The sequence below is a fragment of the Drosophila miranda genome, chromosome 3 (assembly GCF_003369915.1).
Source record: "Drosophila miranda strain MSH22 chromosome 3, D.miranda_PacBio2.1, whole genome shotgun sequence".
Taxonomy (NCBI): Eukaryota; Metazoa; Arthropoda; class Insecta; order Diptera; family Drosophilidae; genus Drosophila; species Drosophila miranda.
Window position 1 is genome coordinate 25211284 of NC_046676.1, and position 27938 is coordinate 25239221.

Here is a 27938-nt window from a genome sequence, read left to right on the forward strand (position 1 = left end):
CATATCACAGAAGTCTGGATCCAAAACATCGTTGCTCTAGCTCTTATAGTCTTTGAGCACTAGACGCTGAAGGGGACGGACGGACGGACGGACGGACGGACGGACGGACAGACGGACAGACAGACAGGGCTCAATCGACTCGGCTATTGATGCTGATCAAGAATATATATACTTTATGGGGTCGGAAACGATTCCTTCTGGACGTTACACACATCCACTTTTACCACAAATCTAATATACCCCAATACTCATTTTGAGTATCGGGTATAAAAAGCGAGTAACTGTGGCAAAAGCACTCACTGACTGCTTTATTAAGCATAATGCGGCCATAAAGCCATTCGAGCCAATCGAGCCAGTCGGTCCGGTCGGCGAAGAGGAAGGGCAGGATGCAGGGCTTCAGAGAGGTGGAGGTGAAGGAGATTCGCTGGCAGATTGGGGGGCAGATGAGTACTCTGAGCCCTGAGTACTTGCAGCAAAAGGATTACGCCAAGGTATGGACAGGCAGGCAGGCCATGATTGATGGGGCATTGCGGCTAATTCTTGGCGTTGCCTTTGTCTCGCCGCCTGCGGCGTCTCTCAATAAGCTGTAAATCATGCTCATGTCCCTGCCCCTGCCATAGCTCCTGCCTCTGTTGCGTGCCAAGTCATAAATACCCCCCAACTGCACGGCCTCCTCTGGGGAGACTCTTTCTAAAGCGGCATGCAGCTTTTTTAATTAAGGCACAAGGATAGCCGTAAAGAGAAAAAAGCGTAGCAAAAGGAGCAGCCATCCACGGGGCAGCGATTAGGAGATACCCTAACGGTGGCTACCAGAAGGCTAATCCTGACAGACTCTGCACTAAAGCTGTGCTACCCCGCTGGGGCACTGGAGGCACTATCAACTATCAACAGCAGAACGTGAAGAGAAAGACAAATGCCAAGGCGCGAAATGTTTGACAAGTGCGTCGGACTGCGTCAGACCGCCGTCATCCATCAAAGTGAAAGCCCGGGGAATGTAGAATGTAGAATGGGGGGTAAATTGAAATGGCAGGCACTGCAATTATCGCGTCAGCTGCCTTCTGCCCCCTGCCTTCTGCCCCCATCGGCTGGCCATTTCCCGCTAGATTAGGCCCGCTGACAATACAAAACTGAATTAGCACCACGGGGTCGCACTTTTATAGGACAATTCCAGGGCCCATGGCCCATCTTCCGTTCCATCGAGAGTCTGCCTGCCAGTCATGCATCATTCGAAGCTGCAGCCTGTAATTTTTGCAACATTTTTCGGGGCGAGAAACCGAACTCCACCCCACTCGAATAGACTCCATCTTCTCGTCATGGAGCTAGATTTATTAACCTTTGGGGTCTGGAGTCTCTTCCTGGCAATATTGTAAATCATTTCCAAATTATTTAGTCGCTATCCATTCATACACATATATATATTCATATTTTTGGCGCCTTTTCTCTGTTCCTTCGGAGCTCTGTTGCGACGTGGCTCTGTGAAATGGGCCTCGAATGTGCCACGTGATTGCATTAAATTACAAGCCGTTGTCTGTCCCTGCCCCTTCCCCTTCCCTGCCGCAAGTGCTCCCCGAGCTAAGAAGCAGCGAACTAGGATGAACCCAAACGGAATTTTAATCCATTTGATGACCCACTAATTCAGTACACCCTTCCATTGAACCAGCTGACATATGTCGTTTTCGCATGCCAGCCAGCGCCAATAGGTGGCGTACCAGCGTACAAGGATCGCCTTGCCTCTCTCCTTGGCGCACATTTAATGGCAGTTCTGTTGTAGCATGTAATTTAATATTCATTATATGTAGGTATATGCTGCCATTATGATTGCATGATCTGTCAATATGCCCAATTGCCAGTCCCATGCCCCACCTCGATCTAACCCGCAGGAGTCAAGCTCCAGGTGCAGGTGGAGCTGAGTTTTCCTTTGTCGTTTCGGGCGATAAAAGCGAAGCGAAAAGTGCCGCTATCTATTAATATCGCTTTTGGCTTTTTGCTGGCGGGATGAAAGGGGGATAAACGGGTTGAATGGGAAACGCTGAAAACTCCTAACAAACGACACCTGCACGGAGCGAACGAAGTTGCCATGTCCTGCTCCTCCAATGCCCTGCCCCCCCCCCCTTCTTCTTGCTGTTTGCATTGGTTGCCCCATTCTATTTTGCGATACACTGAATTTGCTGTCGTTGCCGCTGCCCCAACGCTGCCCCAACGCTGCCTCTGCCGCTGGCTGTGCCGCTGCCTGTGCTGCTGTTGCTGCTGATGTTGCACGAATGTTGTAAATCAAAAGTAGGCGAGTCACACGAAGGCTCTTCCTCTGGCGGCAGCCGCTACTGCGCCTATTGACTGGCAGGCCGAACGGATAACGCTGGCAATTATCGCGCTTGTGTTGCACGAACGGCGGAAGCGGCAGAGGCGCCACATCATGTTACCCTTGGCCCCACACCCTCACCCTCCCTATCCACATCCCGCCCATGTTTGCTGGCATCCTCTTTGCAGCTCTGTTTTCTTTTCAGCCTTTTTACTGCCTTTTTCTTTGTGCAATCCAATTGGCAGCGAACAAAGCAAAACAAGTTGCACGTTGTTGTGCCTCCTGCTACAAGTCCCAAAAAAATATGGCGAAACGAGTACCATCTTCCCCTACCGTGCCACCCGTTCCTACTCCGCCATCCGGTCAGTCAGCCATTGAAGTCATTTATTGCCACCAGAAGTTTCGTTTGGCTTTTTGTTGTTGCCCCAAACTGTAGTTGCTCCAGTGGTGGTTGACCAAGAGCTGGAGCTGAAGCTCGTGCTGGGGATCGGGCTCGGACCGTTCCGTTCCGTGTGCAGGATGTGTTTACAATTTGTGGACACGCCGACCGCCATTTGATTGTTCCCTTCGCGCTGCCGCTGTTCCTGGCCCCCCCGCACCCAACACTCGATTCCTCCGTTAATTCGCCAGGTGGCCCGAAACTGCGCATTGCTTTGATGATTGAGGAACCCCGGCCATTCCCAGCATTTCATGGCCCTTTGGCATACCCCACTCGTTTGTTTGCTCAGGAACGGCACGGAAGATGACGTGCCTTGGATTGGCCATAAATGAGACTGACTAAAGCAAACATGCCACATAGTCCCAGAAGACAGGAAGAAACGCCTTTTTTTATCTAATTCGTTTGAGTTTTCCTAAAATTTTCGAAGCTTGACAATTTTTACACACGTACGTAGAACACATCCAATGACTACACGTTAACTACATGTGCAGCCCCACTGGCGCCATAGTGTGCGTAGAACTTAAAATCCAAATTTTAATGTCAAACATATTAGTTTTAAGCGATTCAGAAACATACACACACGTTAACTAGTCTGTTCATTTAATTTAAACACAAAATTTCAATGCGACCTGCCGATATTCTCCGTATTTTACTGTTTTTCGCGATGCGCTTCGCGTTCAACTTTTTCCTACTCTACCGCCGAAAAAACGCCGCCCAAAACCAAAATGGCGCTAACTGAAGTTGGTATAGCGACATCTAGGGCATCATTTAGAAATGCAATGTATCTACTGCCACCACCAGCGATCAACTGTTGCGATATATCGAAGCACTGCCATCTCAATTGCGGAACAAGTAAGCTGCAGAAATATATAAAAATTTAATAATGTTAGCACAAACGACAATGTGGGAGCCGCCTCGAATACCTTTTTTGAATTTTCGCTATTTCAAATCGTGCTTCCGTGCATCATTTATTCCAATGGATTGCATCTAAATATTTGACGCGCATTCACATTCAAACAATTTCTATTTGGCGCTCAAGTTTGGTGGGACTTTTTTGGGATTTTTTCTGATGGGATTTTTCCGCTCAACAATGTCCTTACACTCCATACTCACTTACGTTTTCTTACGTCTTATGTTGCTGGCAACATTCAATTTGTATGGGCCAGACTCATGTGCCGTGAAATCGAGCAGCATTGTTCCCCAACATGGCGCGGATTGAGCAACATTTTGCATACCCTGGGGAAATGGATGATCTAGAATTGAGAAAATGTTTGTCATCCAATGCACCAATAAAGGCCAAAACTAGTCAGTCTCTGTTTTAAAGGTATTTCAACGAAATTTGGAAGGTAGTGGTCTTCTTACAGAAACCGAGAATGGGAATCGGGATCGAGATATATTTACAAGACCCTAACCATATGCATGAATATGTCTAAAACATATCAATTTGAGATAATTTCTTTATTAATTACGTTTTAAAACAGCTTTGAAAAAAGTTTCTTCATATAATATTAACGAAATAGGGTATACCTGTTCCCAAGCTCCGGTTGACGTGATATTTCATACTCACTTACGTTGCCACTGTTTTTTTGTTTACCTGTTTTGTTTAAACCTTGATGTAGTCAAAATACAAAAAAAGGAGTACTTTAAAATATCCAATCTTGTAGAGAATTTATTCATCAATGGCCTAAAATTATATGGACAAAGCTAAAGATTTTAGTTAGTCAGCATTATTCAACGGAATATAAAAATGTAGTAATAGGAACGATTTTTCTCTTACATTTTATTACGTTATTACGTTTTATTTAGTTTTACCTTTTTCGCTAAAACCTTTTTTCAGGCAAAATCCATTAAAAGCAAGTATTAAGAATAAGCCAGTTTAATAAAAAATTGATTCATTAATCGGATAAATGTATGTGGGCATGGCTAAATGTTCTATATAGCTAGTAATATTCGACGGAAGATCAAAATTGAGCAATATGGTTTCCAGTTCTTGACGGAGGACGATTAACCTATTATAAGCCAAGGGGGTACTTCAATTTTCCACCGAAAGTAATGAAAATGTAATAATGTTAGCGCAGTTCAGGGAAAAAATATAGTGTTTTTTTTTTTAAGTTCAGAGGGAAAATGGCATGGATCTACAAGAAAAATTTACAATCGTTAATATTTTCCGCTATTTACCTGAAGTAGTTGAACTATTTAAATTTAGGGGGCTTAAGTGGGCTATACTATATTGTTGTTGAGGAAAAAAAAATCAAAGCTGCAGAATGGAATGTGCAATTTGCGCGCAAGCCCCAAGGAAATACAAATGCAACAAGTGTATGGCTCCCTAGTAAGTAACTATCTAGCTGTAGCTCTTCAGTTTGATCAAATTGTGTATCCGCAGCTGTTCAGTGAAGTGCTACAAGGTTCACATGGACTCTATGGAATGTACGACAGCTCAACAAGCAGCTTCTTTGAAAAAAGAAGACTCACAGAAGATTGTCGAGGAAGAACCCACACTGCATGCCCCCTTCCCCAGCGATGACACTGTGCCGCCAGAGAAGCTGCAGGAGCTAAGTGAGTCGCGCAACGCATCCGACTATCATTTCCGCTAACATTTTCCTTTCCGCAGATACCTGCGAGCCCCTACGCCAGCTGCTCAACAATCCCCACCTACGGGGTTTGCTCAAACAGATCGACGTGGCGCACAACGTTAATTTGGCCATGACAGCGGCCATGCACGAGCCGCTCTTCCTCGAGTTCGCTGACGCGTGCATGCAGGTCGTGGAGCCCATGTCTCAAACGGAGCGCAACGAATACGAACTATGCTCTTAAAATTTCAAGTGATTTCGTGTCTACGTAACTAATAAATCTTTATGTAATGTTAGTACATCCGTATATTTGTGGCTAATGTGTGCTATAAACAAGATACATCCCATGAAAGCATGGATCCGAGATCTATGTAGTTGCAGGAATACATACATTTTGGGAGCAAAATCGTTCACCTGGAAAGATTAAGTGGACCCAGTCGGGATATACTTAAATTAGATATTTTCTATCTATATTGCAAATAGTTTTAAAATCACTTTGGCCAATGTTTTGGCAAGCTAAAGCTTCGTTCCCTAAATAATGACCTCTATAGCTCAATGTGTGCCTGCCCGGTCTGGCTGGAAATGTACACATTTAGATGCTTAGGCACGGGTACCCTGTCCAACTCCTTTGCGAGGGCAAAGTACCGCCAGCGCAGAATATGGGCAACCTCCTTCGGCTGTCGGGCACGCGTAAAGACGCCCTTTTTATTACCACCCACTCGGGTGTAGGCTGAAAGAGAAAAGGGAGAGCATAAGAGATCTTGAGATGCTCGAGAATAGGCTCCTATGGCACCCACTCTGGGCCGTCTTGAAGTCGGCAAAGTTCCACACAAACTCCCCGATGAACCACTTCTGCTTTCGCAGCTTGTCAAAAGCCTTAAAGTGCTGCGAGAAAAGTGCCACTTGATAGTCCTCGGACCAGATGTAGGCTGGGAGCTGCAAGGGATCAATCAGAGCATATTAAAATAATTCTGGAGTCATTTTCCTACCGAGTGTAGGCCCTCCATGGTGTCGGCACCGTATTCGAAGAGGATCACGGGCTTCCCGAAGTTCTGGTGCCAGCGCTGGGCCTCCTCTGTCAGCAGATTGACGATCATGTCCGTGCGTCCCGAGTTCTGGTACCAAGCGTTGTATCGATTGAAGCCGACGATGTCCAGGAAAGGAGCCAGGTGGCACTGCTTGGGCGGATCGGGACTGGCATTTATAGCTGCCGTTAGAGGTCGTCCGTGGGCTATACTCCTAGTGTAATTTACCAGGGCCCTGGGTCGACAGATACCGATTAACCCTGCTCTACAAAGGCGATGCCACTTACTGGAAGTAGCCGAGGGCCCCCATCTTGAAGGAGCGCGGTTCGTTGGCCACCGACCAGGCGATGACACTAGCGTGGTTGCGGTCCCTGTGGATGAGCTGTTCCAGCGCGGACATGTGATTGCTCAGCAGTTCCGGCTCGAAAAGGTCTATGTTGACGGCGGAGCATTCGTCTATGACCATGATCCCATGCTCGTCCGCGAACTGCATCGATTCTTCCGAGTAGGGGTAATGCGAGGTTCGGTAGGCGTTGGCCCCTACCCACTTGATTAGGTTAATGTCCCGTGCGAGGAGTGCATTGTCCAGACCCTTGCCCCGAATCTGCAAAATGCAAATTAGATTGAAAGGATAGACATGGGTAATAATGGGACTCACATCAGAATCCTCGTGACGGCCAAATCCTCGGAGGTACAGAGGTTTCTCATTCAGGAGCAGGCTCGTACTCGTCCAGCTAAGGGTGCGGATACCAACGGGCAGTCTGTAGGCGTCTAGAAGCTCCTTCCCATCATCGCCGTCGCTCCTGGACATGAATAGTTCGAACTCCAGACTGTAGAGGTATCCTGGCTCGGGATGCATAAGGTAGGGCCACCAGAGTTTCGGGCCTGGCACCAGGAGAGTTCCATTGTAGACAGCGCGGTTGAACTGCTGGGCCGCTACAACTCCATCCCTATCCCGCAGCTGAACGAGAACATGCGTAGGCTGCATCGTAGAATCTTCCGTGGTGCCATCTAACCAAATGCGGTAGTCAATGCGTCCCACTTGGTCGGAGGATAGTTGCGTGCTGATGGCAATATCGCTAATGTGGACCACGGGTGTAGTGTAAAGGTGGACGGAGCGGTGTATTCCGGCGTAGTTGAAGAAGTCAAAGGTGTAGCTCTGGATAGGAGTCTCGCCATTATCCGTCTTCACTGTAGATACCTGCCCCTGGGGAACAGTGCGGTTGGTCAGGCGGTTGTTGCACATAACCGTGATCCGATTCTCGCCACCAAAATTCAGGAGGTTGGTGATCTCCGCCTCAAATGGCAGATGCCCAATGCTGTGGCGCATGGCATTTCTCCCGTTGATCCACACGACCGCCGCATAGTGGACACTGCCGAAACGCAACCAGGTTCGGCGATTTTCTATCCAGTAGCGGGGTACGAAGAAAGTTCGTTCGTACCAGACGGTGCCGACGTGGTCGCGCAGGTTGTTGTCCGTGGTTATGTCGTTGTAGGAGGCCGGAACTGGCATGGGGAGAATCTCCTGACCAGTCTTCTGCAGACTGTTCTCGTACCACTTCTCCCGAATCCCCTGGAGCGGATCATTCGGTTGGCTCATAAGCAGGCGCCACATTCCGTCCAGGCTGCGCACCTCCCGCGTCTCCGATTCGCGTGGATACAGCAATCCCGTGGTGGCGATGGGCGCTGTCCAATTTTCGTGCAGAAACACTGGGTGCAGCTCCGTCTTATCGTGTTCGTTGTTTTCTCCGTGGCCAGTGACAGCCAGGACCAGGAGATGGCCGAACAGAAGCCACATCCAAGGCCAAGCTTGCCCTTGCATGATAGGTTGTCCAGCTGGAAAAACTGTTTTTGTTTCAATTGATATTAGTTTTTAGTCATTGTATTTTGGCTAGAATAAGGTTTAAACAGAACAGTTCAACAAAAAGAACAGTCGAAATGTTGCTGGTATTTGAAGACATGACGCGTGTATAGGTTTTTGTATACCCTATTTCGTTAATTTGATATGAAGATCTTGTTTTCCAAACTGTTTTTAAAACGTATTTATAAAGAAATGTTCTCAAATTGATATGTTTTAGACATATTCATGCATATGATTAGTATGTTGTAACCTACGGAGCCTGGGATGACAAACATTTTCTCAACTCTATCATATCCTTTTCCCTAGGGTATGAAAATTAGTGGTGACAGCAGCATTGTTGTCAACCGGTTACGATTACGACGAATTTCTCGTTTTTGATCTTCCATCAAATATTACTAGGTATCTAGATCTTTCAGCCCTACCCACATAATTTTATCCAATTAATGAACCTATTTTCTACTTGACTGGTTCATTTTAAATACTTGACTTTGAACGTTTTTGCGTCAATTTCAGTTCCTCAACAACAATATAGCGTCTCGTATGATGAAAAACCGAGCTTAGCCCACTTAAGCCCCCTCTATTTAAATAGTTGAACTGCTTGAGTTACTAATGAGGTTTGTAATATAGAGCAGTATAATACTACTTGTAAAACTTGTAAATCCATCCTATCCCAAATACCCCACGATATATTTCACCTAAGCTGAGATAGAATTATAAAAATTTCAAAATTCTTGTGGATTGTATTTTAACACACATAGATAATGTTTAAATATTTTATTTTATTATGAAAATGAAGAAATATTTCAAATCGCTACTAGCAGCTCCTTGTCGGGTACGATCTCCTCGACATTCATATTATCATCCGAGCTTTGAACTCGCTCACGTTCAGAACGGAAAGGATTAAGGATTAAATTAAATAAAAATGGAAGAAAAAATACACCAATACCCTCAAAATTTCCAATCCCTATTTTTAAAAACTATGACAGCAAGCCATTTGTGTATTAGACAAAAAAACCATAACGCACTTTATTTTTAATTTAGTTTAGCTTAACAGTACCTATAAAAGTACAATGCACTAAAACTATAAATTTTAGATTGTACAATTCAATACAACGGAATGAAAAATGCAACGATGGCAGATCAAGGATCACACGCATTAAAATATATTTACAGTAGCCAAGTGTCCGGCTACTACGTATTCTCTACCTTGCCCATGTCAGCGATGTAGGTAAAGAGATCTTCCGGGAAGCTGGAATCGTCTAGTTCCCGGGCAAGGGCAAAGTATCGCTTGCGCAGCAGGTGAGCCGAGGCTTTCGGCTGTCGGGCACGCGTGAAGACTCCCTTCTTATTGCCGCCTACGCGGGTGTAGCCTGAAAGGATATGGAAACAGCTTTAGTTATGATGCAGTTTATTAGCGAAAACGATGACACCCACTCTGGGCCGTCTTGAAGTCGGCAAAGTTCCATACAAACTCGCCGATGAACCAGCCCTTCTTCCGCAGGATATCGAACGCCTTGAAGTGACGTGCGAATACCTCTGTCTGAAACTCCTCTGACCAGACGTAAGCCGGTTGCTGCAGGCGAGAGAGGGAAATGAAGAGCAACAGTCCCAGCGAAGATGCCCCACTAATTACCAGGTGCAGTCCTTCCAGGGTATCGGCTCCGTACTCCGCCATGATTACGGGTTTGTTGTAGTGTTTGTTCCAAGCAACGGCCTCCTCAACTACCTTCTTCGTGACCATGTCCAGTCGACCTGTGTTGGAGTACCACGCATTGTAGCGATTGAAACTGATTATATCCAAAAAGCGTCCCTGCAAAGAAAGCTCGGTTACACGGATCAAGGGAGAATCCGGAGGGCCCTATACATACCGCCTTGTCATCGGTCCAGGGAGTGGCAATGGCGGCCGTGATTGGCCGTGTCTTGTCGAGGGACCGTGTCAGGTTGGCAACAAGTCTGTGAAGATACAAAATTAAGCAAACGGGCGGAGAACACCCAGTGAGTCACCCACTGGAAGTACGAATCCGCATTCATTTCGCGGGTGCGGGGCTCATTGGCTATGGACCACATGACCACGCTGGGATGGTTGCGGTCTCGGTGGATGAGCTGCTCCAGCGACGATTTGTGTTTGCCCAGCAACTCCTGGTTGTAGTTCCTGAAAGGCGAGAGCAATCACAATTACACTCTGCCTTTGCAGGGAACTCATCACACAACAGACTCACTCCGCATCGACGCTGGGACACTCGTCAACAATCATGATCCCGTGTTCGTCCGCAAACTGCATCGACTCCTCAGAGTAGGGGTAGTGCGAGGTACGGTAGGCATTGGCACCGATCCACTTAAGCAGGTTGAAGTCCCGCACCATCAGGGCATTGTCCAGGCCCTTGCCTCGGACATCGGCATCCTCGTGTCGACCGAAGCCGCGGAAGTAGACCGGCCTGCCGTTGATCTGGAATGTAGCGTTGCTCCAGCTGAGGGTGCGAACGCCCACCTTCAAGCGATAGACGTCGAGTAGCTCATCGTTGGAGGCGTGTAGCTTCACCTCCAACTGGTAGAGATAGCCCGGTTCCGGGTGCATGAGATACGGCCACCATGGGTTCACATTGTCCACCTGCAGACTTCCACAAAGCTCCTCATCCGAGGTGCCATTGGCCACCAACTTGCCCTCCCGGTCGTAGAGCTGGGCTCGTACGTACAGGGAATTGTCTGCTTCGTTAACGGCGCTTCCATTAAATTTGACGCTATAGATGACTTCCCCACCTAGGAAGCGGATTAAGCCCAGGAGGTAACTGGTGACTGAAAAGATCATGGACGCTTTCTCTTACCGACATTGTCCTTGGACAGGTTTGTGGTTATCACTACCTCCTCGATGAACGTCTTGGGCGTGGTGTACAGGTGGACGGAGCGATGGATTCCGGCATAGTTGAAGAAGTCAAACGTGTAGCTCTGGACTATCGTCATGCCGTCGTCGTTGGGCAGCTCTGTTATCCTACCCTGTGGCACAGTAGTCTGTATCAGTGCGTTATCGCACATCACCGTGATGCGGTTCTCTGCGCCGTAGTTCAGCAGATGCGTGACCTCCGCCTCAAACGGCAGGTGCCCGATCTCGTGCTTGACCACCTTCTGGCCGTTGACCCACTGCGAGAAAGACAGATCTTTATAGATGCCATATTGATGTTGATTACCTCATCTTGTGCTTACCACATAGGCCTCGTAGTGGACGCTCCCGAATCTCAGCCAGACCCGCTGATCCATGGCCCAGGAGCGTGGGGCAAAGAACTTGCGGTCGTACCACACGGTGCCCACGTGGTCGCGCAGATTGTCGGTGGTTATATCATTGTAGGAAGCGGGCACGGGCATCGGAATGGTGGGCCTGCTCTTGCTCAGGTCCTTGCCGTACCACTCTTCACGCACACCCTGCGTTGGGTTCGTCTGGTCGGAGCGCACAAAGTTCCAGATTCCGTCCAGGGAACGCACCTCCCGCGTCTCCGACTCCCGAGGATAAAGCATTCCGCGCGACTGTGGCACTTCCTTGTTGATCAGAATCAGAGCTATGGAGAAGTGCAGCAAAACCAGCCCAGAGACAAATGAGAATAACCAGAGAGCTGCAAATACAACCAAAGTCAATATTCAGAGAGAAATGAGTACTTGTGGTATCTGGAGTTCATATAAAGATAACAGCGTCTATCTGTGGTTTCCAATTGTTGATAAGACGGAATACCTGACAGAAATCGATCGGCACGAGGTCGGCGGAGGGACGTTTGACGCAGCCCTTCTCTAGTCTTCTTTTAAAATTATTTTAGGGTCAAAGCTTTCCAATGTTTATCTCATCTCTGTTGTAACGGTATTGCTAAAGAGGTGTGCATACTCACATTGAAATGAATTGTTTTTGTTATTTCTCAAAGTCGGCGTGCGAAACGGAACGGAACGATACACAGCGCATCAAAAGGAAACGGAAATGAAATTGTATATTCTACATTATTGTGGGTTAACAGTTGCATGCAACAATGCAACAGATAGAACAATTGCCAAACAACGCCAAAACTAAAGCCAAGAGAGTGTGAGAGAGAGAAAGCATTTCAAGGGCCAAACCAAGCACCTGGCCAAAACAGCTGTTTTTAAAAGCTTTCTCTCTCTCGCGCGCAATGTCTCTCTCGCTGAATGTGTCATCAGGCAGATGATAGCGAATCTGTTTAGATTCAGTTTTGGTTTTGTTTTTGTTTCGATTCATTAATGTTAATTTAATGAACGCATTGTTGTGCACTTTGTTTCGCTAATAAATCACGTTTAGCATCGCGACACAATGAATATCGAGGGGCACCAACATTACATTTCAGAAATCTCCACAATCCCATAATATTTTTATTGCGGAGTGCGGCAAGCTGAACTTTGCCTCTCTCTCACGTTCGCCCGTCGGAGGCACACTGTGCAGCACTCGCTTCCTCTATTTATTATTTATCTACCGCTAGAGTGCACGTTATCGTCTGATTAGACGAAAGCTCCAAAGGAAAAGCTGTCGATCGATTTGATTTGGGCCTTCTTACTCATTTGAATTGATATCTTCCACAATAGTGACGGCGTTATTCCCAGCATTGGAGAGGAGAGTGGGATGTGAATATCTCAAGGGATTTTGACAAAATTGACATGGGTTCCTTCCTGTAAAGTAAATGCGTAAAGGCTTACTCATTTCGGACTCCGGTTGCGACTACCTCTGCTCTGCGGCCTCAACTGAGATTGCACTTGTGGCGGGTTCCCGCTTTTAAAGCGGCTTGGTTCTGTGTTCTGGCTTTGGGTTCTAGCTCTGGGTTTTGGCTCTGGCTCCGACTTCAGTCCGTGCAGCGGGGGAGTGAGTGGGAGGTTCGGCTCCAATTGAAATGCCAAAAGGCACCGCAGGTGTACCGTTCGGTGCGATATTAGCATAACGACGGGTGGGGTGTATCAATGACAACAGGAATGTGGCAGAGCTTACCCCAAATTTCATATTTGCGACACTTGAGGCGGATCTTGAGATGCATGATGGCCACAGGGCATAGGTGCATTCAGGGCACTGGCGACTAAACTGCTGCTGCTCATGCGATGGTGGGCAAGTGGCTACTGAATTTGAATTATCCGCAGTTGTCTGCCGGTGACCCAGGCCTGGGCCTTTGCCAGTCTCTTGCGGCTTCAGTCACACGGATCCGCGTCTACCCAAGCGGATGTCATTAGGAAAGGTAATTGTGAACTATACTGCAGCTCTGTTTCAGTTTCTCTTTGGGGCACAGCACACAAAGGTCGTCTCGCTCTGCGTCTTTGCTGGCCTGTGGGTGTTTGGGGGTTAGGCTCATGGGCGGAAGCTCCAGCTTAGAGCACGCACGCACCGCCAACGGATCTCAGTGCAATAAATGTGCCCCTAATTAAGCCCTGCCCCAGCCCAACCCCTACCGCCCTCCGATAAACAACGGCGTCCCAAATCCAGAAGCCACTGTGTTGCCTCATTTGAGGTCAACGGCTAGAAAACGAGTGGAAGCAACTCCTATGCCGTGGTGCCGTTGCTAGAAGCGAGGGTGGGAGGGTAGCAGGGCAACTCAAGGAGGAGCAGTAGCAGGGGGAATAAATTTCCAATTAAGCGTTTCTGCCTCGGACATAGACTGTAGATTAATTAGTGTTGATTGCGAGCGAAATGCGGAACTTCTTGCTCAAAATGGGAACTCTCAATTTCTTCAGCCTTTCACCCTGCCATCCCATTCTAATCTCCGGGAGATTCCATCAATGTGCAAGCACAGAGGCTCCCTTTACTGGGAATCACATCGAATCGGGGGCTCATCAATCGTCTGCTTGGCTGTTTGGACCCCGATGCCAGAAAGGTTATCAGGTCTTTGACCTCCTCTGCCTTAGAAGTCCAATAAAGTGGCAACTTTATCACCGTCACGTTTCCGCCTAGGATCGATCTCTTATCTCTGCTGTGGACTCCCACTGAGGAACGGGGGTTAGGGTATCGAATCTTTGGTGTGCTAATGGCATTTTCCTTCATGCTGCTTTCACTTTCAAGGCCGGCCGCACCCACCCCACCGCGGCCCAGAGCAGACGCAGCTGACCCAGCCCCAGCCCGAGCCCCAACCAAAGTGAAAGAATCAATGAAAGAGCGCACAAGAAAGTGAAAATGTCAGCCAAAGTAAATGGCTGCGAATATTAATAGAATAGTTTACCCATTTCCAGTCAATTGGTCGCAGAAGGATCGCGATGTGGTGTTCGAAGAGTCTCCTTTCTCTATGGCAGTGGATATGGACGCGGGAGTATAGTATTGTGCACCTAGGAACACTTTCCGTTAAGACTAAAGATCCGAATCGACTTGTTAGGCGCCTTTAGTCATCTCGCTGCTATTAGTAATCGTCTAAAACGTTCTGCATGTAATTAATTTAACACGGTGATGAGCACAGAGCCACCAAAGCCATCCATTCACGAGACCAACCCCGCCACACTCGCACCACAGCACGAACGACGACGCGATGGAGACTACTGCAAAAACACAACGGCCAGCGGTCGCTCGCAAGCCAAGTGAGCTGAAATCTATGCTGCACTGTCGATCTTTGGACAGGACGGGCTAGTTGCTGCTAGTCTCCTGGGCAGTGGGTGTTAATTGACTTTCTAAAGTTTCTATTTACTGCGGAACAGCTGCGCTGCCGGTGTGCGTTATAAACTATCATTTGAATTTCGATATTTGCGGCTGTTTTCATGGCAGCCCTGGCAGCATGTCAGAAACTAGTCAGCATCTATTTTAAACGATATTTCGCAATTAGTGGTCTTCTTACAGAGACAAAGAATCGCTACAGGGCTCAGGTTTTATGTACAAATAACTAATCAAATGATTGAATAGACCAAAAAAATGCAATCTAAAACAAGGCCTTTATTAATTACATTTGAAAGCAGCTTGGAAAACAGTATCTTTATATAATATTAACGAAATAGGGTATTCAAACGCCCATGCCCTGGTTAACAACAAATGAGTCTGCAAATACCAGCACCATTGACGTCACAACCTGCGACTATTGAACATTTTTGTTGAAATCGTGTTTTTGTCAAAACAAAAAACATGCAAGTACTTAAAAGTAGTTTATCTTGATTAAAATTGATTCAGCAATCATATAAAACTATCTCGGCTAAACTGAGAGATCTATATAGCTGGGAATATTTAACGGAAGAAAGATTAACCAAGAATTAGTCGTCATAACCGGTTCACAACAATGAGTCCCATTCCATGCACACATACCCTGGGGGAAATAGATGTTATAGAATTGAGAAAATGTTTGTCTTCCAAGGCTCAGTAGGTATCAGGATCTACATAAATTTATACAAGATACTAATAATACACATGAATAAGTCAAAAACATATCAATTTGAGAAAAGGTCTTAATAAATTACGTTTGATCTTCATATAAAATTAACGAAATAGGGTGCACAAAGGCCTATACACGTATCATGTCTTCAAATACCAGCAACATTGCGACTGTTTTTTTTGTTGAACTATTTTGTTTAAACCTTGTTTTAGTCAAAATACAATAAAAGCGAGGACTAAAAACTAACCAATTGTGTAGAAAATTAATTCATGAATTGGTTAAAATTATGTGGGCATGGCTAAATGTTCTATATAGCGAGTATTATTCGACGGAAGATCAAAAACAAGGAATATGTAAAATAGAACTTGAATTCGTCAGTATATTTACGGTATATTTTTTAAATGAGATGGTATATTTTGGTATATTTCTGAGGGTCGGACCGTATATTTTAATGATAAATCCGCGGTCACATAATCTGAAGAATACATGTAAATAAAATTATAAAAAAAACAAAGACTGGGACAACCTATCATGCAAGGGCTGAAGTCCGGAAGCTGAAGCTGCACCATGTCTCTGGCCTTCGACCTGAGCAACTCCGGCGGTGCTTATCACCCACTGGACAGCGGAAGCGGCAAAGACGCGTCGGCAGCGGTCCCGCAGAGACACGCGATGAGCATGAGGGTCTCGTGGATCAGGCAATGGCGCCGCTATAAACTGCCCGCCCTGGTTCTCATGATGATGTTTCTGATGTCCTGCCTTGCGTACCGCATCATGGGTGTACGTATCTATTTCTCCTAGGTAGACTTGACTTATCAAACGTCCTATTTCCGCAAAGGCCGAGCAGGATGCTCCTCCCACGGACTTGCACCGCAGCTCCCCGCTGCTGGATGCTTACGAGGATTTCAGCGCGATGCGGGCCGGCGACCTAAAGATGCGCATCGAGGAGATGGTAAGAATCAAGGTAAGTGCCAAACACATTGGAACCTAATTTGGATTAAACCGTATCCGACTTTTCCCAGAGCACTGTGTCAGTGGAGCTGCGCGAGCTAGAGTCCCGCCGCCAGAAACTGCAGTCGGACATCAGTCAGTACAATCAAAAAATTGAGGAGCTGAAGCAGGAGCTGCTCCGTGAGCAGACCGAGCTGGAGCGTCTCAAGATGTCCGTGGAGCAGGCGCAGGTGGCCCAGCGGGAGGCAGTGCAGCGCAACACTCCTGATCTTGCCCTGCCGCGCACCCTCCTGCCCAACTCCCTGCCCCGAAAGATGAATACTGTCTCGACGGGCGTAGCCGCCTCCTGTGCGATGCACAACTGCTTCGACCACTCCCGTTGCAGCCTCACCTCCGGCTTTCCAGTGTACCTCTATGACCCCGACGAACACAACGTCCAGCGAACTGGCTACGATATCGATGGCTTCCTCAAGACAACTCTCAAACAAACGCTCGGCTACAACGCGCACATAGTGAGGGATCCAACGCAAGCCTGCATCTACCTGGTGCTGGTAGGCGAGGCTCTGCTGGAACAGGACCTGCTGCGAAACAACCGATACGCGGCCCAAGAGGCTGAGCAGCAACAGCCGACGGCTCCCAGCCAAACACACGACTGCCCCATCGACATGCAGAAGCTGTACAACCTGCCCTACTGGGGAGGCGATGGCCGCAACCATGTGCTGCTAAACCTGGCACGCCGGGACCTCTGCTCCCGCAGGACGAATGCACTGCTCCAGCAGAACACCATGCGAGCCATTGTGGTGCAGAGCGCCTTCGAGCTGGACCAGTTCCGGCCCGGATACGATCTGATTGTGCCCCCCATCCTCGGTCCGCCAGGAGGCGACGTTTGGCAGGAGTGTGCCAGCATGGTGCCCGCCCGCCGCAAGTACCTGCTCTCGTTCCAGGGAGAGATGAGACCGAAAACAGACCCCCAAGGCTCCAACCCGCTGGACGACTTCATACTGGAACACTTGACGGATATGTCCAAGGGACCCACTCAGGATCAGTTCGAGCTACAGTTCCAGTGCGTCCCCGCCACGGAGCAGCAGGAGGCGGACTCCGTGTCCGACTGGACGCTTTGTGGATCGGATTCGTCCCGCAAGCAGCTGCTGAAGGACTCTACCTTCGCGCTGATCCTTCCCCCGCTGAACGGACGTGTGGCTTCCACCCTCATGCTAGCCCGACTATATGAGGCGCTGCGCTCCGGGGCCGTTCCCGTCATCCTCGGAGCAGATGAGCTTCGTCTCCCGTATGCGGAGACTCTGGATTGGCGTCGGGCGGCACTCCTCATGCCCAAGGCTCGCATCACGGAGCTGCACTTCCTCCTTCGAGCCGTCCAGGACGCGGACTTGCTTCTTCTTCGGCGCCAGGGACGACTAATCTGGGAGCGGTACCTCAGTTCCGTTCAGGCCACTGTGGACACGGTGATAGCCAGCCTACGCGACCGCCTGGGGATACCACCGCGCCCGGTTCCACCAGTAGTAGCACAGAGCGTCTTCAACAGCACATTTATACCGTTAAAGTCCGATCCACCAGTGGGGCTGGACACGGAACCGGAAGAGTCTCTTGGTCCCATTGAGCCGCCATATCCGAGTCCCGCCTTCCGCAGAAACTACACGATCCTGCGAATGCAGTCCAAGGAGGCCTGGAACGACTGGGTAGATCCCTTCTACATGTATCCCCAGCTGCCCTTCGACCCGGCCCTTCCCTCCGATGCCAAGTTCATTGGATCCCACACAGGATTCCGGCCAATCGGTAAGGGCATTGGAGGAGCCGGTAAGGAGTTCAGCGAAGCCCTCGGCGGAAACTACCCCAGAGAACAGTTCACCATTGTCATATTGACCTACGAGCGGGAGCAGGTGCTGATGGACTCGCTGGGTCGCCTTTACGGGCTACCGTATCTGCACAAGGTGGTTGTTGTATGGAACTCACCAAAGCCGCCGTTGGACGACCTTCGCTGGCCAGACATCGGAGTGCCAGTGGCGGTTCTGCGCGCCCCGCGCAACTCCCTCAACAACCGCTTCCTGCCTTTCGATGTAATCGAGACGGAGGCGGTGCTCTCAGTCGATGACGACGCCCACCTACGGCATGACGAGATTTTATTTGGTTTCCGTGTGTGGCGCGAGCACCGCGACCGCGTCGTCGGTTTCCCCGGTCGCTACCACGCTTGGGATGTGAGCAGCAACAACATGTGGCACTATAACTCCAACTACAGCTGCGAGCTGAGCATGGTGCTCACCGGAGCAGCCTTCCTGCACAAGTACTACATGTACCTGTACACCTATCACCTGCCACAGGCCATCCGCGACAAGGTGGACGAGTATATGAACTGCGAGGACATTGCCATGAACTTCCTCGTCTCGCACATCACCCGCCGACCCCCGGTGAAGGTGACTTCTCGGTGGACGTTCCGGTGCCCAGGCTGCCCGGTTTCGCTCAGCGAGGACGACACCCACTTCCAGGAGCGCCATAAATGCATAAATTTCTTCAGCCAGGTGTTCGGCTACACGCCTCTGCTGAACACTCAGTACCGGGCGGACTCGATCCTGTTCAAGACTCGCATTCCGCACGACAAGCAGAAGTGTTTTAAGTACATCTAGATCTAATCGGGGCATCCACACCTGTATCCATCCAGAAACGATGAACCACATCGGTGGTAACGGCCGCTTCACTTACTGCGCTGGACTCCGGCCCGACTCCCAGTCGGACTCCACTCCTAGTTCTAAGCACAAAGTAGTATATACTACGTAGCCTACGGACAACACTGGACTTTCACTCAAAGCGTAGCTACTGATAAGCAATATGAGATTACCCAGACCGCTCAACCACGCGAATGTTCATCCTGTGCTTACTTATATGTGCCTATGGATGTACCTTTGTCTACTTCGGCCTGCCGGAGATGCTTTCAGATACCAAAACAGATCGTAAGTCTTTTACTTATGTGTGTCTACGTTCGCTTAATTATCCTATGTTACTGTGTATTTATGTATGTATGTATGTCCCCCACTTGACTACTCTGTATATAGCGCCTGATAAAGGCATCTACAATCTGTATCAATAAAGGATGATCAATTAGACGAATCCTTTTCCTTGTATGTATATCCGTTCATCACGTTTTATCTTGATGTATCAGGACGTTGACCTCACCATCCCACCCACTTCATGCATGCCAAGCGATACTAAGGCGATGCTAACTACGCGCGAATTCCCGACCGGAGGGCGCTACCGCATGGCAGCAAATATAGATGCTAGACTAATGATCGAGACAAATTATAAGTAAACTGAACTAAGAGAGCTAAAGCTACAAATATTAAGACTAATATAATATTCGTTTTTAAGCGACTCAGTAGTAGATACAGGGATCTATATTCCGATAGATACCCGGACCCAAATATGAATACACGGTCAGAGCAAAGGATAGCCTAAAAGAGAATTGACAGACCACGCACGCGTCTGTGTCATGAAAAAACCCCACTATTGAACAACCCCACTTTCATGCAAAATCTTGCAATTGTCTAGTATTTGGTTTACACAAAGGAATTCCAGTTATTTTTGAGCCTGGGGAGAGAAATATATAGAATAAATAATGCTATAGAGTAGGTATGGAATTTCAGTAGATGTTTCGAAATCGAACGAAAGTAGTATTTATATAATACATACGAGTATATCAGAGGATAAGTAACACTCGCTCGTTCCTTCGACATGGCCACCTCCCGCAGCTGTAGCGAAGAGAACGGAGCGCCGGTTGTTGCTAAGACTGCCTGGCTACCACACTGTCGCTGCAATATTATCGCACTGCTTCTTATGCTGGTGTTTTTAGTGTCCTGTATGGCGTACCGCATGAGTAGAGTTCACCAACTAAACCTGGATCTGACTGCCGAGGCCGAGGCCGAGACAAGGCTGCAGTCCATCTATAAGCTGCAGTGGGCAATCGGAAAGTACCAAAAGGATCTCGTGGAGCTCCAAAGAGAGCGATTGCGAGAGCAAAAGATGCTGGAGCTGCTTAAAATCGGCGTGAAGCAAGCGCAAAAGGCCCAGCAAGAGGCAGTGCGAAACACTCCCAAAATTACCCTCCCGCCCACTCTCCTGCCCAACTCCCTGCCCCAAAAGATGAATACTGTCTCGACGGGCGTAGCCGCCTCCTGTGCGATGCACAACTGCTTCGACCACTCCCGTTGCAGCCTCACCTCCGGCTTTCCAGTGTACCTCTATGACCCCGACGAACACAACGTCCAGCGAACTGGCTACGATATCGATGGCTTCCTCAAGACAACTCTCAAACAAACGCTCGGCTACAACGCGCACATAGTGAGGGATCCAACGCAAGCCTGCATCTACCTGGTGCTGGTAGGCGAGGCTCTGCTGGAACAGGACCTGCTGCGAAACAACCGATACGCAGCCAGCCACACACACCACTGCCCCATCGACATGCAGAAGCTGTACAACCTGCCCTACTGGGGAGGCGATGGCCGCAACCATGTGCTGCTAAACTTTGCACGCCGGGACCTTTGCTCCCGTAGGACGAATGCACTGCTCCAGCAGAACACCATGCGAGCCATTGCGGTGCAGAGCGCCTTCGAGCTGGACCAGTTCCGGCCCGGATACGATCTGATTGTGCCCCCCATCCTCGGTCCGCCAGGAGGAGACGTTTGGCAGGAGTGTGCCAGCATGGTGCCCGCCCGCCGCAAGTACCTGCTCTCGTTCCAGGGAGAGATGAGACCGAAAACAGACCCCCAAGGCTCCAACCCGCTGGACGACTTCATACTGGAACACTTGACGGATATGTCCAAGGGACCCACTCAGGATCAGTTCGAGCTACAGTTCCAGTGCGTCCCCGCCACGGAGCAGCAGGAGGCGGACTCCGTGTCCGACTGGACGCTTTGTGGATCGGATTCGTCCCGCAAGCAGCTGCTGAAGGACTCTACCTTCGCGCTGATCCTTCCCCCGCTGAACGGACGTGTGGCTTCCACCCTCATGCTAGCCCGACTATATGAGGCGCTGCGCTCCGGGGCCGTTCCCGTCATCCTCGGAGCAGATGAGCTTCGTCTCCCGTATGCGGAGACTCTGGATTGGCGTCGGGCGGCACTCCTCATGCCCAAGGCTCGCATCACGGAGCTGCACTTCCTCCTTCGAGCCGTCCAGGACGCGGACTTGCTTCTTCTTCGGCGCCAGGGACGACTAATCTGGGAGCGGTACCTCAGTTCCGTTCAGGCCACTGTGGACACGGTGATAGCCAGCCTACGCGACCGCCTGGGGATACCACCGCGCCCGGTTCCACCAGTAGTGGCCCAACGCGTTTTCAACAATACTTTTGCGCCATTGAAGGCAAAGATTAGATTAACCATTTTACCAGAGGAGTTTCTGGGCCCCATGGAGCCACCATATCCGAGTCCCACCTTCCGCAGAAACTACACGATCCTGCGAATGCAGTCCAAAGAGGCCTGGAACGACTGGGTAGATCCCTTCTACATGTATCCCCAGCTGCCCTTCGACCCGGCCCTTCCCTCCGATGCCAAGTTCATTGGATCCTACACCGAATTCCGGCCTATTGGTAAGGGCATTGGCGGTGCCGGTAAGGAGTTTAGCGAAGCTCTCGGTGGAAACTATCCCAGGGAGCAGTTCACCATCGTCATTTTGACCTACGAGCGGGAGCCCGTACTGTGCGGCTTGCTTCGTCGCCTTTACGGGCTGCCATATCTGCACAAGGTGGTCGTGGTATGGAACTCTCGAAAGTTGCCGCGGATCAATCTTCTCTGGCCGGAAATTGGCGTGCCAGTGGATGTAGTACGCGGCCCGCGCAACTCCCTCAACAACCGCTTCCTGCCGTTGGACGTAATCGAGACGGAGGCGGTCCTTTCGGTGGATGACGACGTTCAAATCGGACAAGACGAGATTGTGTTCGGCTTCCGGGTATGGCGCGAACACCGCGACCGCATTGTGGGATTGCCTGGCCGCTACCATGCCTGGGATGTGGACAGCAGCATGTGGCGATACAATCACAGCTGCAGCTGCGAGCTGAGCATGGTGCTCACCGGAGCAGCCTTCCTGCACAAATACTACATGTACCTGTACACCTATCACCTGCCACAGGCCATCCGCGAAAAGGTGGACGAGTTCATGAACTGCGAGGACATCGCCATGAACTTCCTCGTCTCGCACATCACCCGCCGGCCGCCGGTGAAGATCACTTCTCGGTGGAACTTTCGCCGCCGTGGCATGAAGGCTGCGCTCAGCCAAAGAGCCAAACACCTTCAGAACCGCAACAAATGCATCAATTTCTTTAGCCAGGTGTTCGGCTACACGCCCCTGCTAAACACCCAGTATCGGGCGGAATCGGTACTGTTCAAGACTCGCATTCCGCACGACAAGCAAAAGTGTTTCAAGTACATTTAGATCTAGTAAAGGCATCTCCAGAGATGGAGATGGATTATACAATTCGTATTGATTTCGTGTACTTCACTTCATATAGTATATATGTATGAATATTTACCTCATTTGCCCAGAGAATGAATGTGTGTGATTCGTTAGTACAAATTAGTGATAATGCTGATTAGTAAATACAGATATATAGTGGGTGTATATTTATAGATACTAGTAGGTGTCAGCCAACGATCTTCAAACTGAGCGAAAATAGGAAAATGTGAATATTAGAGGATATGTGACATTTGTTCATTCCCACACGCACTTAATAGATAGTAAAAACTATGACTACAAGATCTACAGATACACATACATGAATATGAATGCTTATCTATCGTACATTCCATACATACGATGTACATATATATATATATATATATATATATATGATAGAATAGTATAGTATATAGAGGTGTTTGGTGTACAAATCGTATAGCTGTGGATTCTGTGTATGTTCTGTGTAATGTGGGGGATGGGATTCGCACGCGAGTGGACGAGTTGAGACCAGATCAGAAAAAGCGGATCAGGCGAATCCTGCTGATGCTGCTTGTATCACAATTCAAACAAGGATCCAGGAGAACCAGAGGACAGGGAGGAACTAAATTAGGCAACTTAAATAATATTTATACAACTTAGACGAAAGTGTTACACTAGAAAATATAACTTGAATTTTGTTTTGGAATCGATTGCGCCACAAACGGAAAAGCGAGTGCCAGTTCGTAATTGATTTCGTCGAGTGGTGATTGGTTGCTCCCTGGTATGATTGATTGGCTAGTGTTCCTGCAGGCTGAGCTTGAGCGCCTGCTCGATCATCTCTTGCTCGCGCTGTCGCTCCAGCTCGTACTTCTTTTGGTCCTGCTGCGATAAACGCATGGCCATGGCCAGGTCGGGGTCTACGTAACGGAAGCCCCCATCGTCATCGTCTTCGGAGGCGGGAGAGCCACTGGCGTTAGCATGGGCCCCAAGCAGCGACTCGTGCAGCACCCTGCGGACGAAATGGAAAACGGAAACACACAAAGCTCGGATAAGATGCGATCTAGCAGTACAGGCGGAGGGGATAAGTGAAAGGGTGTGGGGGAGGACTATTTGAAGATCTTCTTCATGTAGCTGAGGTCGTTCTTGAACTGAGCCCCCGCCGAAGCAGAGCGGCCGCGGGGCTGCGGCTCTAGGAGGGAGTGGGGAGACGGCGAGTATCGTCCGTAATGGTGGTGAGGTGAAAGCAGGTGCGAGGAGAAGCGAGGGTGACTAGCGGTGGCGGTTTGCACCGGTTAGCATCCTGTAAAGAGACCAACTGTCAATCATAACCTACCGCTGCAGTTGCTCGTCGTCCTCGGGCAGCATGTCCGATCCAACAACGCTCTGTCCGCGCAGCACCTCCCAAATGTCAACCTTATCGTCGGCCTCGGCTCCGCAGGCGCCGCTGCTTTCCACCAGACTCTGCTCGATGGCGTACTGCAGCATGTCGTCCTCGTCCAGTGGGATCTGGCGCCGGGAATCGCCGCCCCGGTTTGTGTAGTGATTGGGTATATCGAAACAGCGGTCGTCCACCAGGCAGGTGACGCGGTCCTGCTCCTCCAGGGTGGCCACGTACTCTACAGGCGTAGTCATGGCGAACACGTTGCCGAACGTGATGCAGGCGTTGAGGACGTGGAAGAGCGGTATCTCCACCTTGACCGGGAAGCCGGCTGGCAGCTGCATAGTTATAAAGTCTTTCAGTTTTGACACATGGGGACTAGCCATGGTAGACATGAGGTCCAAAATCGGAAGCACCTGCTCCTGCAGTCGTATCGGATGTTCCTCGGCCAGCCATAGGTTGGCCTTGAAACGCTGCACCTTTGTGCTCAGATTTTTGGGCTTGCCCACGTCCCGGCCATGCAGGTCCTCGCCGCTGAAGTACTCCTCTGGCGTGACTAATGACCTGGGCGTGCTTGCTCCCGATGCACAGCCAGAGCCGCCATTGCTCTGGGAAACGGCGGGTGAGGAGCGCCCACCGCTTTCGGTGCCCGCCAAAAGGGAGGCTGTCTCTCCAGGTCGCGGCGAGGGTGTCTGCAGTAACAGGCGGTTAAGAAAAACCGAAATATGAACCATACGATAGATGGCTTCTACTTACGCGCTCTTTGAATCCCGCGGCTACGTCTGTGGGGGGCACGTAGTCCTCATCGGCAATGCCCAGCAGACTGTGAAGGGGCGTCCGTGCTGTTTTGTTCTGCGGGGGGTTGGAGTTGCCAGAGATTCAATGGAGATTGGACAGGGAAAGGGTTTACCTTGATTTGCTCCTCGCTCAGGTGGTCCATGCGGGTCTTTGTGACAAACTCCACATTACTGGCCCCATACACCTTGCAGTTGAAGCCATTGATGGCCTCAGACTTCTCGCTGCGCCAGCCCCAAATGCCGCACTTGTTGCGCTCGAAACTGATCTTTTCCATCTCGATATTGTTGGTGATGACGGGCGCATTAAGGCGGGCGCGCACAGTGCCCAGGGCGGGGGGAATGGCCACAATATCCCCGATATCGCTGCTCATCTGCTCCACCATCACTTCGTTCGTGTCGTGGTCGATCTCGATCATCGTGGCAGTCTCTTCTGCGGGGAAAAGAAAACGAAAGAGTGAGGCCATTGCTTGGGTTCGGAAGTAGGAGTCTTACTGGCGCCCTTGAAGATGTACGAGCGGTTCCCCCTCTGCCAGGTGTTGTTGTCGAATCCCAGCAGGGTGGTGTCTATGCGCACATTGGCGCCCCGCTTATAGACTTTGTAGGTGTCGCTGGGGCAGAGACGCGACATCAGCGGCACCCACGATGTGAACTCCCATTTCATCTCAATATAAAAGTCGGGGGCGTCCAGGAGGTGCTGCAGGAGCTTGGGCACGTGCGTCACGCGCTGGACGTGCCGCTGTAGGTCACGCACCTCGATGATGGCAGTCAGTATGTCTACGTCGCCAGTGCACACGGCCTCCTGTACAACTGCGGGGGGAGATGTGTTACATCTTTATCAGCCAGAGCTTATCTAATGGTGCACTCACTTGACCACCCTTCGTGCTCATAGGTCGCGTTGCACTTGGCTGCTAGAAGACACTTTACGCAGGGAAGATTCGCCAATCGCACCGCCAGCATCAGGGGGGTGCGTCCGCGTGGATCGAGTTTTTCCTTATCATTCTGAAAGTTGACGAATTGTGCCATTTATGGTTCAATAACAATTTATTTCTCTGCCGTCCGTTGTTTGTCGGGGAATGCGCTAATTCAATTAGTGCGCACACACACCTGTCCGGCTTTTCCTTCTGCCAGAATCACAGCCCAGCCACAACCACACCCACCTCACCCACCATTTACCTGGTCAATTTGTAGCTCGGCCTGAAGCTGCTCCACGTCTCCGTTCCAGATGTGCCAGTGGAGCGGATACTCCGCCTTGATTTCGTCCAAGCTCTTCATGTCTTCCAAGTCTCGGCCCTGCCGTCCTCTCGCGTTTTCTTTCTAATTCGCAATTTCTTTTGTTTTACAGGGCTGATATACGTCACAAATATGAAAAAATACCGTAAATATACCGATGAAAAAACGAACTTAGCCCACTTAAACACCCTTTATTTGAGCAGTATAAATACATGAGTTAAACCGCGGAAAAATAATACCAATAATATTAATAATAATTACTCTTGTAGGTCCATCCTATCCTTTATATTTGCTTAAAAAAAAGACTTCGATATCTTTCACGTGAACTGCGCTACAATTCTTCAGATTTAATCATTTTCGTAAAGAGTATTTCAATACCCACTGGTCGGCAATGGGTTAATCTCTCTCTGTCCACGAACGAATATAATATTCGACGATTTTGATATTCGGCTTAATATTACTATCTAGCTAGGGCTCTCAGCCCTAAACACATAATTTTTACCCATTGATGATTCAATTTTCTACAATAATGGCTAATTTAAAATGCTATCTTTAATTTATGTTTTATGATAAGTGAGTATGGAATGTCATCTCATTTCTCACATTCTGCTGGTATTTGAAGACTTGTTGCTTGTCAACCGCTGTATGGAAATTTGTATACCTATTTCGTTAATTCAATATTAAAATACCGCTTCAAGTTGCTTTGAAACGTAATTAAGAATGTCTTTTTCACATATTTACGTGTTTTTACATATTCATGCTATTGACTGGTTTTCTGTATAAATATATCTCGATGCCGATATAGTACGTTTATGGTTTTTACGTTGGATTTCTATAAGTTTCTGGGTATAAAATGATGAGATTCACTTAACAAATCATGTATGCGACACGCGACACGCTCTTACATGCTTTTGTATGAGTAGTTGTTGAAATTTTGCATTGAAACAAACTATAAACGAAAACAGGACACACTTAAATTTAGAAAATGTATTGTATATTGTATAAATGGGTTTGTCTGCTGTGTACATATATACTTTGTACAAGCATTCAAATATCTGGGCGAAAGGGAATGTGACCGGAAATCAACTTAAAATTATATGTACTAAAAATTAGAATTATCAATATATGATAGTAGTAACACATGTACAAATATGCAAATGGATAAACAAAAATCGGTAACGAATTAACACCGGAACATAATAGGACACAACTAGATGTAGGACATTGCGCGAGTGTAATTAAGCTCAGACTCTGGTTGGACGCAGTGAGCTTGCGGTAGACCAGATCGCTCGACGGGGCAGCGTTACTGATGGCTACCTCGTTTTCGCCGCCTGGCCATGAGCAGGGTCAGCGTAAAGGTGGAGCGGGCAAATATCAGCATTAATGAGGTCACCAGTACGGCCCTGCCACTGGGATGGTGTCTCGTCGTCTGGCTTGCGTCCACTCCCGCTGCCTGGTCTCGACGGGCACTTGTGGATACGCATGGGATTCAATTCGGCCACATACATCTTATTACCATAGGCTGTTACGGCCACATCGTGGGGATTCATCTACACAGCTCAGCGTTGGGGCTATTGACAATGATCAGTTCTCCACCTGGAAGGGAACGAAAGGATTGTAAACTGTTTTTCTTTTAGCCATTATCC

At 48.9% G+C, this 27938-nt stretch overlaps 6 protein-coding genes across 12 annotated transcripts; 3 read left to right on the forward strand and 3 right to left on the reverse strand.

The window, feature by feature from the left end:
- The first annotated feature begins 4847 nt into the window (after positions 1-4847).
- Positions 4848-5617, forward strand: LOC108160039 (zinc finger HIT domain-containing protein 3). The gene is made up of 3 exons (XM_017293782.2): positions 4848-5067; positions 5122-5294; positions 5350-5617. The coding sequence occupies exons 1-3, from the start codon at positions 5003-5005 to the stop codon at positions 5550-5552; spliced, it is 441 nt and encodes a 146-aa protein (XP_017149271.1). The 5' UTR covers positions 4848-5002; the 3' UTR covers positions 5553-5617.
- On the reverse strand, positions 5600-8280 carry LOC108160036 (beta-glucuronidase). The gene is made up of 6 exons (XM_017293776.2): positions 6992-8280; positions 6621-6937; positions 6298-6568; positions 6106-6244; positions 5852-6038; positions 5600-5722 (listed from the first exon to the last, which is right to left on the reverse strand). Exons 1-5 carry the CDS (start codon positions 8153-8155, stop codon positions 5854-5856), a joined length of 2076 nt encoding a protein of 691 aa, XP_017149265.1. The 5' UTR covers positions 8156-8280; the 3' UTR covers positions 5600-5722; positions 5852-5853.
- A 915-nt stretch (positions 8281-9195) lies between these two features.
- Positions 9196-14665, reverse strand: LOC108160037 (beta-glucuronidase). 6 transcript variants are annotated; one of them, XM_017293777.2, is made up of 9 exons: positions 14377-14665; positions 11393-11796; positions 11017-11329; positions 10414-10951; positions 10203-10346; positions 10063-10147; positions 9828-10004; positions 9629-9767; positions 9196-9564 (listed from the first exon to the last, which is right to left on the reverse strand). In XM_017293777.2, exons 1-9 carry the CDS (start codon positions 14378-14380, stop codon positions 9386-9388), a joined length of 1983 nt encoding a protein of 660 aa, XP_017149266.1. In that variant the 5' UTR covers positions 14381-14665; the 3' UTR covers positions 9196-9385. The 6 variants fall into 6 exon arrangements, with proteins under 6 accessions (XP_017149266.1, XP_033247441.1, XP_017149268.1 ...); XM_033391550.1 differs by lacking the exon at positions 14377-14665 and adding an exon at positions 12736-12828; XM_017293779.2 differs by lacking the exon at positions 14377-14665 and adding an exon at positions 12522-12629 and having other exon boundaries at positions 11393-11742.
- A 1406-nt stretch (positions 14666-16071) lies between these two features.
- Positions 16072-19572, forward strand: LOC108160133 (exostosin-3). The gene is made up of 3 exons (XM_017293927.2): positions 16072-16281; positions 16340-16465; positions 16524-19572. The coding sequence occupies exons 1-3, from the start codon at positions 16072-16074 to the stop codon at positions 19089-19091; spliced, it is 2904 nt and encodes a 967-aa protein (XP_017149416.2). The 3' UTR covers positions 19092-19572.
- A 560-nt stretch (positions 19573-20132) lies between these two features.
- Positions 20133-22924, forward strand: LOC117187784 (exostosin-3-like). The gene has a single exon (XM_033390624.1). The coding sequence runs from the start codon at positions 20194-20196 to the stop codon at positions 22882-22884; it is 2691 nt and encodes an 896-aa protein (XP_033246515.1). The 5' UTR covers positions 20133-20193; the 3' UTR covers positions 22885-22924.
- Positions 22925-23045: 121 nt separating this feature from the next.
- Positions 23046-26435, reverse strand: LOC108160134 (ankyrin repeat domain-containing protein 13D). 2 transcript variants are annotated; one of them, XM_017293928.2, is made up of 7 exons: positions 26236-26434; positions 25929-26061; positions 25555-25869; positions 25176-25492; positions 25022-25117; positions 24221-24957; positions 23046-23896 (listed from the first exon to the last, which is right to left on the reverse strand). In XM_017293928.2, exons 1-7 carry the CDS (start codon positions 26332-26334, stop codon positions 23683-23685), a joined length of 1911 nt encoding a protein of 636 aa, XP_017149417.1. In that variant the 5' UTR covers positions 26335-26434; the 3' UTR covers positions 23046-23682. The 2 variants fall into 2 exon arrangements, with proteins under 2 accessions (XP_017149417.1, XP_033246516.1); XM_033390625.1 differs by lacking the exon at positions 23046-23896 and adding an exon at positions 23955-24156 and having other exon boundaries at positions 26236-26435.
- Positions 26436-27938: the final 1503 nt, after the last annotated feature.

Excerpts from the sequence above, each read along its gene's own strand:
- LOC108160039 (XM_017293782.2), top strand. The coding sequence starts at position 5,003 with ATGGAATGTGCAATTTGCGCGCAAGCCCCAAGGAAATACAAATGCAAC. Across the intron at positions 5,068-5,121 it reads AACAAGTGTATGGCTCCCTA|CTGTTCAGTGAAGTGCTACA; the intron begins GTAAGTAACTAT and ends GTGTATCCGCAG. Across the intron at positions 5,295-5,349 it reads AGAGAAGCTGCAGGAGCTAA|ATACCTGCGAGCCCCTACGC; the intron begins GTGAGTCGCGCA and ends TCCTTTCCGCAG.
- LOC108160036 (XM_017293776.2), bottom strand. The coding sequence starts at position 8,155 with ATGCAAGGGCAAGCTTGGCCTTGGATGTGGCTTCTGTTCGGCCATCTC. Across the intron at positions 6,569-6,620 it reads GGGGCCCTCGGCTACTTCCA|GGCCCTGGTAAATTACACTA; the intron begins GTAAGTGGCATC and ends CTGTCGACCCAG. Across the intron at positions 6,245-6,297 it reads CCATGGAGGGCCTACACTCG|CTCCCAGCCTACATCTGGTC; the intron begins GTAGGAAAATGA and ends GATCCCTTGCAG.
- LOC108160037 (XM_033391550.1), bottom strand. The coding sequence starts at position 12,784 with ATGCTGGGAATAACGCCGTCACTATTGTGGAAGATATCAATTCAAATG. Across the intron at positions 10,148-10,202 it reads AATGCGGATTCGTACTTCCA|ACTTGTTGCCAACCTGACAC; the intron begins GTGGGTGACTCA and ends GTATCTTCACAG. Across the intron at positions 9,768-9,827 it reads CCCTGGAAGGACTGCACCTG|CAACCGGCTTACGTCTGGTC; the intron begins GTAATTAGTGGG and ends TCTCGCCTGCAG.
- LOC108160133 (XM_017293927.2), top strand. The coding sequence starts at position 16,072 with ATGTCTCTGGCCTTCGACCTGAGCAACTCCGGCGGTGCTTATCACCCA. Across the intron at positions 16,282-16,339 it reads TTGCGTACCGCATCATGGGT|GCCGAGCAGGATGCTCCTCC; the intron begins GTACGTATCTAT and ends ATTTCCGCAAAG. Across the intron at positions 16,466-16,523 it reads AGGAGATGGTAAGAATCAAG|AGCACTGTGTCAGTGGAGCT; the intron begins GTAAGTGCCAAA and ends GACTTTTCCCAG.
- LOC117187784 (XM_033390624.1), top strand. The coding sequence starts at position 20,194 with ATGGCCACCTCCCGCAGCTGTAGCGAAGAGAACGGAGCGCCGGTTGTT.
- LOC108160134 (XM_017293928.2), bottom strand. The coding sequence starts at position 26,334 with ATGAAGAGCTTGGACGAAATCAAGGCGGAGTATCCGCTCCACTGGCAC. Across the intron at positions 26,062-26,235 it reads CCGAGCTACAAATTGACCAG|AATGATAAGGAAAAACTCGA; the intron begins GTAAATGGTGGG and ends GTCAACTTTCAG. Across the intron at positions 23,897-24,220 it reads GACGACGAGCAACTGCAGCG|GGTGCTGCACGAGTCGCTGC; the intron begins GTAGGTTATGAT and ends TTTCGTCCGCAG.